The sequence below is a fragment of the Mauremys mutica genome, chromosome 5, assembly GCF_020497125.1.
Source record: "Mauremys mutica isolate MM-2020 ecotype Southern chromosome 5, ASM2049712v1, whole genome shotgun sequence".
In the NCBI taxonomy this organism is placed as follows: domain Eukaryota; kingdom Metazoa; phylum Chordata; order Testudines; family Geoemydidae; genus Mauremys; species Mauremys mutica.
The window spans coordinates 135186314-135197246 of NC_059076.1; the positions used below are offsets into that span (position 1 = coordinate 135186314).

General features: G+C 47.2%; 1 protein-coding gene across 2 annotated transcripts in view; it reads left to right on the forward strand.

Moving 5' to 3' along the window:
- Positions 1–7387, forward strand: part of RNF24 (ring finger protein 24) — a 68082-nt gene extending 60695 nt beyond the window's left edge. For both annotated transcript variants that reach the window (XM_045019493.1, XM_045019494.1), the window contains exons 5-6: positions 2703–2782; positions 5749–7387. In XM_045019493.1, coding sequence (XP_044875428.1) covers positions 2703–2782; positions 5749–5887 — 219 coding nt within the window. In that variant the 3' untranslated portion in view covers positions 5888–7387. The remainder of the gene's footprint in view (positions 1–2702; positions 2783–5748) is intronic.
- Positions 7388–10933: the final 3546 nt, after the last annotated feature.

A 10933-nucleotide genomic window follows, 5' to 3' on the forward strand; every position in this document is an offset into this window, starting at 1 on the left:
AGCTACAGATATCTCCCCACCTGCAGCACCCCCTGGCTTGAAATGGTTTCCATTATATACAGGGTTTACAGTTTGGTTCAGTGGCTCTCAGCACCCCTGTAGTGGTATAGCCAAAGTGAAGGACATGGTGGATTTTATAAATAGGATATTACTGCTGGACAACATGTCATTTACAGGGTTGCCATACTGATTAGGAAAGAAGTCTCTGTTTCTTGTGTGCATAATCTTTAGTTGTTCACTTTTGAAAGTCAAATGGAGCGTTAACAATCGCCTGAGTGCTTCTGCTTCGCTGGCATCATTTCCATAGATCACTGAGTATCCTTGGTGCCTTTCTGCAAGGGCATATTCTACTATGCTTACTGATTAGCTCTCTTGAAATATCCCAGTGGTCAACAGTGGAAAGTTGGCTGGATCTAGGAGCCTAATGCCAGAGAGGTGTGGCTGCTATTGACAATTAAGCCAAGAGTCTCAGTGAAGAGCTAATGGCAGTTGTGTGGGAGTGAGTTTTACACGCTAAGGGTATGGCTACACTTACGGTTTGCAGCGCTGGTAGTTTGCAGCGCTGGTCATCCAGCTGTGCAGGGCCAGCGCTGGTGTGTGGCCACACTCACAGCTACCAGCGTTGGTGTGTGGCCACATTTGCAGTATTTGCAGCGCTGTTGGGAGTGATGCATTATGGGCAGCTATCCCAGCATTCAAGTGGCCACAACGTGCTTTTCAAAAGAGGGGGGTGGAGTGGGGTCTAGTGTGACAGGGAGCGGGGGGAAAGAGAGAGGGGATTTTTGGAGCCAACACTGTGTGTTTAGCTTCCTGCCTTGAAAAATCAGAACATGTTTCTGACCCCTTAGTCTTAACTCTTAATTGCAAACAGCCTGCCTCCAACACGGACTCCCCGCGGTGTACTGTGACAGGGAGTGGGGAAGAGAGAGATTGGAAAAATCACAAAATGTTTGCGAACCCTGCATCCAACGCTGTTTCCCCTGCCTCTCATTTGATCGTTCACAGCCAGGTACAGATAGCTCCTGTTTGCTGTGATCAGTGTTTGTTTTTTTAGATAAGCAGTTCAACGGAGCTCCTCCGTTCTGTTTCATTCACTCTCCCTGCCTGCCTCTCATTTGATTGTTTACAGCCAGGTACAGATGATCACAGCAAACAGGAGCTCTGTTTGTTCGGAGCTCCGATCGGAGCTCGTTCACAACAAAACAAAGAGAGGCTGCATAACAAAACAAAGAGAGTAATTTATAAAAGCATTCTGGGATACACCTTATTCCCTGGAGGCCAATCACAGCGCTGGTGTGTGGCCACACTTGGTGACCAGCGCTGCAGCACCAGCGCTGGAATCCTTATTCCCCATGCTGAGTGAGGTGTACGGCCAGCGCTGCAGCCAGGGAGTTGCAGCGCTGGAAGTGCCCTGCAGGTGTGGCCACTTACTAATTGCAGCGCTGGTGGAGGCTTTCCAGCGCTGCAAATCGCCAGTGTAGCCATACCCTAAGAAAACTTTTTTTAAACCAAGAGCATGTCACAAGGTGGGGAGAGGGCTCTCGGGTAGTCTGTATCAACTGACCATCCTCAGCGATAAAAGGTGATAAGTTCTGTTGGGGTGATTAGAGCCCAGTCATTTATATTAAATGCAGAGAATGTTAAACTCTCTGATTTGGATTAACATGTCAGATTAACAAATTGAGGCCCTTGGTTACTTATCACTTAAACTCTCCCAACCCTGATACATGTGACTGTTCCAAACTCCGATTGGTCTGTGCATGGTTACTCAGCATAAGCCTCACAGAACGGGCTCTGCACGGCACAGAGCACTTGCAGTTCTTGAACTCTCTCTGGGTTTGCCTGTGCTACAGGAAAAACACTGAGAGGAAGCTTAGACCTGCAGAAAGGCAGTGATGTCAGAGTTGTGTCCAACGTCAAGACTGCAGGTTTACCATAGCCATGTCTACACAACAAAATTATGTCAACCTAATTTATGTCGGCATACACCCACTCCGGTTATTAAATCGCTTGTGTGTGCACACCCGGGGCTCCTTGTGTGGGTGGTGCACGTCCTCCCCAGGAACACTTGGATCAATTGTATTGTCAATGTGGGACATGGTGGGATGGCTCCTGAAGGCTCTTAACAGTCAACATAAGCTACGCAGTGTCTATACTGGCATTGCATTGTCCGAATTACATGTAGCATGACTCTACGCCACTCAGGGGGAGGTGGTGTTACGAAATCAGCATAGAGAGGAGGCACTTATGTCAGTGGGAGTCAAATTTAAATGAAGATGCTTCCAAAGGTATGTTGCTGCAAGGAAGCGTATGTTGACCTAACTGTTGTGTAAACCAGGCCTGTAACTCTGTCCTCTGGATGTTTCTCCCCTACAATATTTCTGTTAGGCTCACAAGTGAATAATATAACCCATTTTCACTGAAGTGTGTTCTGTCTCAAGGCAGAGTCATAGTGAGACCATTTGACAAACCTGCATCCCTGATGAAACAGAGTTCTTTAAAACTCTCATGTTAGTCAAGAGAGCAGTTTGGTGAAGAGGTTCCTCAGGTAAAGAACCAATGGCATTTTCCAAAGGGAGGAGGGGATAACTCCAGTTTCTTCACCAGTGTTCCCTCTCCATTGACTTAACCTTACCTACAAAGTATGTATTCAGAAAGTTTTCCATCAACTAATTCATTGTCTCTGCTTTCTTACCTTTCAGATCTGTGCCGTTTGTTTGGAGGAATTCAAGCCCAAAGACGAGTTGGGAATCTGTCCATGTAAACATGCCTTCCACAGAAAGTAAGTGCTGAGCTACCAAAAGACCAAAGTTGTGTTTACAAAAGCCTTGCAAGTCTCTTGGAAACACTGGCAGCACTACGTAATTGATGGCCTTTGAATTACAAAGGCTTATATTGTATACATCTGCCTGTGCTGTGTTCTAAAGGATTAACAAATGCTACTCCTCTTTAATAAGGCCTCATTGACTGTATTAAGTTGAGCCATGTTTACTGAAGCTTTGGAAATCTAGTCACAGTTGCCTTGAAAGTTGGTGGGAAAAGTTGTCTGCACACGAGCCTCTCCTTTAATGGAGAGACTTGTCTTGTCACAAATTCATTTGTGTTTGGCAGTCGAGGGTTCTAGGGGGTGTGTACGTGGCTGTGTGCTGCATGTTGCACCGTTAAACCTGCCCAGGGTGGGCCTTCATTCTAAAAGCACAGCTCAGTGCAATGTACAATGGTCAGAACAAAGCAGGACTGGCTTGCCTGGTTGGGACAGGAGAGTTTGGAGGGGAGCAGGGGTATTTGGCAATGGGTATACAAGGCTTCTCAAAGCGTATGGGGAGCATGACGTGTGGAGTGGGTGGATGGAAACCGGCATTCAAGGTAAGCTCGGGTGAGGAGTCGCAAGGAGATGGAGGTGAGAATAGAGGCATGCAGAGGCTGATGAATTAATAGCTGGAACTGGATGTGTAAAGAGAGAGGGAAGGCGGTGAAGGGACTTGAGTGGCAGGGGAGATGTCATCAGAATGGCCTGAAAGGAAGAGAATCTGGCCAGTAACCTTTCTGACAGGCTGGAGTGGAGAGAGTGGAATGCAGGGAAGCCGGGGAGGAGGAAGCTTACAGTGATCGGGGTGGTAATGGGTGAAGACCTGCACTGAGGTCATAGCAGTAAGGCTAGAAATGAAGTAAATACTTGTCCTGGAATGCTGTTGCTCTGTTAATTTGTAGGCTATGTATCATTCTTGTATAGCATATGATGTGGGAGAGGGAGGGGCCATGGCTGGCCTCCAAATCCCACTGCAGTCACCTCTCCCTCTGCCCTGGCTGGAGAGAGGCCAGCAGGCACTCTAGTGCTATTGAGCTGGAACTTTCCAGTTTAGTTGTGAACTTCACACCCTGCAACAGGATTTTAGTTGCGCTAACACACACTAAAAGCTGACGCATTCCCCACCCCCTGCTTGCTGTCTACCAGGTGACTCTAATTGTTGGCTATATAAGGGAACTGTTAGACTATGTCTACACTGGACTTTCATTGGTAAAACTTTTGTTGGTCAGGAGTGTGGAAAAAAAACCACACCCCTGACCAACAAAAGTTTTTTTTACCAAGGAAAAGCGCCGATGTGGACAGCGCTTGGTCGGCAGGAGACGCTCTCACACCAACAAAGCTAACGCCCCTTGGTGGAGGTGGTTTTATTTTGGAGCTCTCTCCTGCCGACAGGGCAGCTATACTGCGTACCTTACAGATTTGCTCTAAATCAGTGCTGTGTGTTCCCAGGGTATGAACGCATAACTTCCCCCTCCCCCAAAGCATGTAACCTAAGCAGCCAGTGGAAAACTGCTTTCCCACTCATGCAAAGGTGGTTTTTCAGTGACCCAGATCTGGACATGGACCTAGGTTTTGTGACTTGACTCCCTCAAAAACCTGCAGATCCAGGAATCATTCTAGCTGTGATGGCTTCTGTGTACTCTCTGTGCATGTCTGTGTTGTTCTGCATTGCACCTGTTCATGCCTTCAGATCCTGGTGTCTCTCACATTCTGGACAGCGATGCAGCCCGCTCTGTTGGGAAGAGCTGCGTGAGCTTCTGGAGCTAGATCCGGAATAGTCAATCTCTCTCGTGCACAAGGCAAGGAAAAAAGCCAGACACTGGTAGTTTGGGACTGAATCCTGCAAAGTGCTGAGCACCTCCTGTGCTTCAGTGGGAGCTGAGGTTGCTTTGCACCCTGCAGGAGCAGAGCTTTGGGACCTAGCATAGCTCAAATGCAGCCTTTGGGTGCTGGAGCCTGTTTCCCTGGGAGAGGGAACACTGGTGAAGAAACTGGAGTTATCCCCTCCTCCCTTTGGAAAATGCCATTGGTTCTTTACCTTCCACCTGTCGACCTGCCAGAGATGGGCATAACTGGCATCCGGCATGTCGTACTTCCCATGCTGCAGTTTTGGTATGAGCCCAAGTCCTGGGACAGGGTTCAAATGTGCCAGATATTTTGCTCTGAGGTGGGATTGCTACCAGTAGAGTTGTGCTAACACAGCAACACTCTGGGCCTAATTCTGCGAGCCTGCTGTGTGCAAAGCACCCACTGAAGAGCTCAGAGCTGTGTTGGGGGTTGGCAGAAGGCAAGAGCTTGAGTTGAGGATGCCAGATCTGACCGTCTGGGGGCTTTTGTCCGGATGTGGGTTTGCTTGGATGGCATCGCAGAAGTGAGAGTCACCACAGAAGTTCATATTGGCGTTCTAACAGTCACCCCAGTTCAGCAGAATCAGGCACATTTAAGTGCAGTTTTTTTATTCCCATAAGATGGGGGTGCAGACTTTTAAAATTCTTTGGGTGAGATTATCTCTAAATTCCAGCATAGAGCTGGCATAGCAATTTTCCTGCTATTATAAAAATGCCTGTTCACTGTATAAAATTGACTTTCTATGTGTGAATGAAAAGAGGGACTTCAAAATGAACTAAAACTCTGGAGGTAGAAATGTGCCTAATAGGATGAAAATGGCAGGTGAGTGTGGAAGCTTGGAGTCTGGGGCTTGATTCCACCTTTGCAACTGACTCTCTACTTGAACTTGGGTAGGTCATTTAACTTCGCTCTGTTTCCACAGCTTTAACATGGAGATAATGATTTCTACCTGCAAAAGGCTGAGAGAATCAATGTTTGGCAAGTGAGAGGAGGCACTCAGATGAGGGGGCCATAGAAATGTACAAAGTGTTCAGTGGTGGTAATCGGGTTCGGTGTGAATTAACTCTGTCCTCTCTTTTCTTCGTTCCCAGGTGCCTCATTAAGTGGTTGGAGGTGCGAAAAGTGTGTCCGCTCTGCAACATGCCTGTCCTACAGCTGGCACAACTCCATAATAAGCAGGACCATGGGCCTCCCCAGGGACCCCTGCCTGGGGCAGAGAACATTGTATAGCTTCTCCCAAGCAAAGGACACTTCCATCACAAAAACTATCGCAAGGATGAAAACAGTGGGCTTATGCAGAGAATCGCAGATCTCTGAATCTGTTGCTTACAACCTTGGTGCGTCTACCAGGATTCCCTTTGTCTCATGAAGAGCTCTCACAATGCACTTTAGGGGACGGGGCCAGATGCTTGGACTTCAGAACAACCAAAGCAATATGCCACCAGCGCAACAAGAAGACAAACAGCAACAACAAGCCTAGTGTTTGGGTTTTTGAGAGCACTTTATGATGGACCATGTCGCCGATATTACATGTGTAGGCCCGGTACCTGTTTCTGGCTAGTTGACTATATGGTGTGCTGAGCAGGAGGGATAATGTTACAAGTATAATAAGAGAACTCACAAAGCAAAGTCTTTCAAGACACTGGCCCCGGGTACCTTGAATGGCAGATCCTATGCAGCCAGTGGACATCTTCCCATCTTAAAAAAACAAAACCAACCTTCACACCCCCTTTAAAAACTGTCTCCCAGCCAGCGGTTACTTCACGCTGAATTGCTAGTGGCTGGAGAAATGAGCAAGGGTTTTACATTGTTCTTTTGCGGAGATTTTCCCGAAGTTGTGGGATTACTCCGAAGTTTACATTTTGACAATGTCCTATTAGCATGGACAGCACTAGACCAGTCTGCCAACAGCCTCTAAGACAGTGCAAGCGCATCAGCGCTCTGGGCTGACGTAGTTCCAGGGAAGGTTTGCTGGTATTGGGCTGGATCTGTCCAGTAAGGGAACTGGATCACTCTAATGTGCATGTATGGCCTGATTGTTTCGGAGGTGCTGAGCACCCACAGCTCCCCAGTCTTCATCTCTGAAAATCAACCCTTACGTGACCCCAGAGGAGCAGTGAGGTTGGATCTGCTCTTGAGAACATCTGTTGCCCCCTGAGTGTTCTGGGAAGTGATGGGATGATTTCCTACCAAGTGCTGTCATTAAGCCGGTGTCGGATACAGGCACTTACTGCAAACCACACAGCAGCCATACATGTGTCCATATTTTCCTCTGCACTAGGAAAGCCCCTTTAAAAAGTCTAAGTCCGAGGCCCAGCGCTTTGCACACTTCCCTTCTCGTGTAGTGGGTGAAGCTTGGTTGCAGTACACAGCCTCACTCTCCTGTCTGCACAATCACAATCTCAAAGGGCTGACTTAACCTGGGCGCAGACAGGCCCAAGTCCTCTAAATTCAGCAGAGCTGCTGCCTCTTAGTTCAGAGCCAATGATAAACCTTGACTATCTTGTTTCTTTCTCTCGGCTCGGAATTAGCGAGAGGTACCATAGATCTATCCATGTCATTCTGCTGAAATCGATGTGTATCGGGCTAAGCGGTGGGGCACAGGTCTGTTTGTGTGGGTGCGTCTCTGGGGGTTGAGGAGTACTCCTGGTGTTTGGCTGAAGTATATTTAAGCCGGGTAGGTTTCTGATTTCTAACTCCACTTTCTGAGTGAGTCAAAAGTACTGACACAACTGATTAGACCAATAATAAACAGTACAGGTGCAGGTGGACCAGAGGGAAATTCTCCTTAAATGTACATAGCTAGCCATTGTCTAAAATAATGTAAATGTGCACTTTGCTTACTTGCCAGCCCGTTCTCCTCCTAGGTACACACCTGTGTGCTTAGCATCTGCTGTAATGCAGTCCCAGGAGAGCCTCACAGCTACTCCCATTCAAGGCAGATCCTCTGGTTCTTTAACAATGTTCCAGGAGCCTGATATCCCCTGATCTGTTCCCGTTGCTGTCACATCCAATCCAGTTTACATCTCATGTACTACCAGGAGTCCTTTTGTCTTCTAAACATTGCTTTATAAGGGGCAAATCCTGCTCCCATTGATCTCAATGGAAAAACTCTCCTTAACCTTGGTGGCATCAGGATAGGGGACATCAGAGGGGGAAGATTCACTTCCTCTGAGCGCCCTCTGCGCTGACTTTGACTATGGCAGCCTGCATGTTGTTTGCAGACTGTATTGTGACAGGGGATGGGAGGGGAAGGCACATGTATTTGTTCATGAATGTGAACCCAGCCACGCATCTGTGGCTAGGTCACTCTGCTTATTTGCCTGCTCGCAGGTATTTGCATGAGCTGTGAATGACTGAACAGTTTTACAGAGGACCTTTGCACCGACCAGTGGGAAGAAGGGTGGGTTGCGAGCAGCTACCATTAGCCACTTTGTCCACCATGAACTTCAAATTCCCCATTTAACCAGAATAGAAAAGGGCCAGATGCCGTTATTTCCCTTTCATCGATCAGCACCGAAGCTGTAGCAGTCGGCAGTATTAATTAAAGCAACGTTAGGTGCCTTTGACCTTTGTTCCCTTTGCAGAGTTGCGGTACAGTACCGCACCACCACCACCTCTTGCGGATGAACCCGACAATCCCACCATGCCTCAGCCTGTCGAGTTTCTGTCTCTGGCCCAGCCAGGCAGGGCATGCTGGCCTATAGATGGATGTCAGCAAAGAGGGTGAATGACTTGTGTGTCTGATATAGCCTAATATATGCATTTCTAATGTGCCTACACAATAATTTAGGTCAGACTGAACAAAAAACCTCCTGCTGCCATTGAAGTCAATGGGGAATTTTTGCCAGGGGCTTCACTAGGAGCAGGATCTGATCCATATTGTCTGTCCTGTGATACGTGCCCCCCTCCTGATCCCACCCACCACCATTTATCCTTTCTGTGTACTCTTATTTTTTTGCCACAGCCATTTTTTAAGTCATTCAGAAAAATCTGTGTCCTGAACGTGATGTGTATGAGACTCTTACCTAGGCAATTAGGTATCTTGGATTCTATTCTGAATGGAACAAAGATTTGGATTTGAACTATGAATATAAATTGACAGGGCTGGCTTAGTGTCTTCCCTGCTGTCTCCTGGCTGGGCTGATAACGTTTGTATTTTATTTCTGTGATGAATACCACAGGCTACAGTGCTGTATCTCATTGAGGATAAATATGTGTGGTCCCTGCATTCTTGTGCCCTGGAAAAGCAGCCAGCCTGGCTGCACTGCTTCCGAGGTGCCTCTGCTTGAGAATCTCTGAATTCCTTCCCTGAACATCTAGGCCACTGAGGATGCTCACAAAGAAAGTTGTGGCTTTTGGTCTCCACTTCACAGTAAATGAAAGTGGCTCATAGGCTGGTCTCTGACAGCATATGACTCCTGGAGGAGTGGAGTGCGGTGCTACTCTGGAGTCTGTGTCTCTCCATTCCTGGATTAGAATTTAGTATGAATTCTATGGGGCTTCCTCACACAGCTCCTGATCCTTTCAGGTTCTCCGTGATCGGAGCTTCTCCAGAAATCACTGGAGTTCTGTGCAAGGACAGTTTGCAGGATCAGCACTAAGGATTTTTTCTGATGGCTCGCTTGGTAATAGGGTAGTGCAAAAAGCTTCATGTCTGGGTAGGAATCTAGCCTAGGTCACCAGTGTCTGAAAGTCATGGCCACGTGATGGCGGTTGAGTGACCTGTGAGTTGGGAGTCTCATTCCCTTTGTTAGCATCTGGTCTCTCCATTCCCAGACACTTCATCTCATTTGGTACCCTTATTGGGAATCAGAGCAGCAAGGCTGAGAAATGGGCCATGGGCACATCTTCCTTCTCATTCCTAGGGGTGTCTCTTCAAAGCAGGGACAAAGGCACAGGGAGGTGACTGCATGATGCTGTTTGCAGGACCGCTGTCTGTTCTGGGCACAGATCTTCAGTCTTGAGAGTTTCAATCTATAATTAGTTTATTTAGTTTTACTAAATTCTCTGAAACAAAACTTAACTTTTCTGGTTCTCTGTGTCATATCAAGTTAGAAGCAAACTTGAAGCCATGTTCTGATTGGACCCCAAATCCTGTAGGGGCTGGTAACTATACAAATACATATCATACTGTCAGCACAGCAAATATAAAACCCGGGGGAGGGGAGAGTTAAAACCCTCTTGCAGAAGCTGCTTTAAATTTGGTGCCACAGGAAATGTCCTCTCAAATGGCCAGAGGAATTCTCTGCAGTTGCCTGGTGTGCGACATCCTTCAGTGTTTGTTTGAACGAGTACATACAGTGTGGCTGCGGGTTTATTCCACTTGCCTTTACCTGAATATTCAGCTCCCAGTCACATCCACGCAGTCCACTTCTCAATGAGCCAGTGGAGTGACGTGTATTTTTTTAATGGGCTGTTACAGTGAGACTCCACCTTTCTCCTATTGCTGTCAGTTTTAGAGACATCTCAGACGTACTCAGGTTCACCTTGCTGAGGGATGTTAAGGTAGTTTGCCAGTTCCACTCTGTAGTCTCTGTAACCGGCACAACACCACCTTGTGTATAGTATCTGTCTGGTATCTCTAGAGCAATTGACTACCTCAAGGGAGCCATTTAATGTCTTAAACGTCAGCGGTACTTGTCACAAATGTAGGGAGAGGGGGTGCTATACCCACATCTCAGAGCATATGAATGTGTTGTCCTCTCTCCATTTCCCAGTACTAGATTCTGCAGAATAGCACTCAGGCTCTTGAGCAGGTGTGTGCTTTGTTTCACATTAACTGGTGACCAGAATATTTGGATGGTTAGCCCCAAAGGTGGCACAGATCCCTGCAAACTCAGCTCTTCGAGACAGTGACCCGGGTTTGTGGGTGGAATAAGGCTAAAATATTCACAGGAACCACATTCCTGTCTGGTAAGTTTCCCTCTCCCAGTCTCGTTAGTCAAAAATATTTGTTTGACAGGCCACCTGCCCACAACTCCCATTCACTTCAATGGGATTTATGTGTGATTAGCACCTCTCAAGATCGGACCCTAAGAGCCCTTCAGCCAGTGGATGAAAGTAGAAGCCCTCATGGCAAATGCAATTGTATCTCCCTTGATTGATTGGTCCCTTCGTATATAGACTTTCTAACCAGTATTCTCTCCTCTAATATGTACCCATAACTCCCACCAGTTAATGGGAGGTACAAGTGTACATATCCATGTGAGAATAGGCCACTAATTTTAGCAGGCTACTTGCAATCACTTGGTTTCTTATAGCTGAACTAGGACA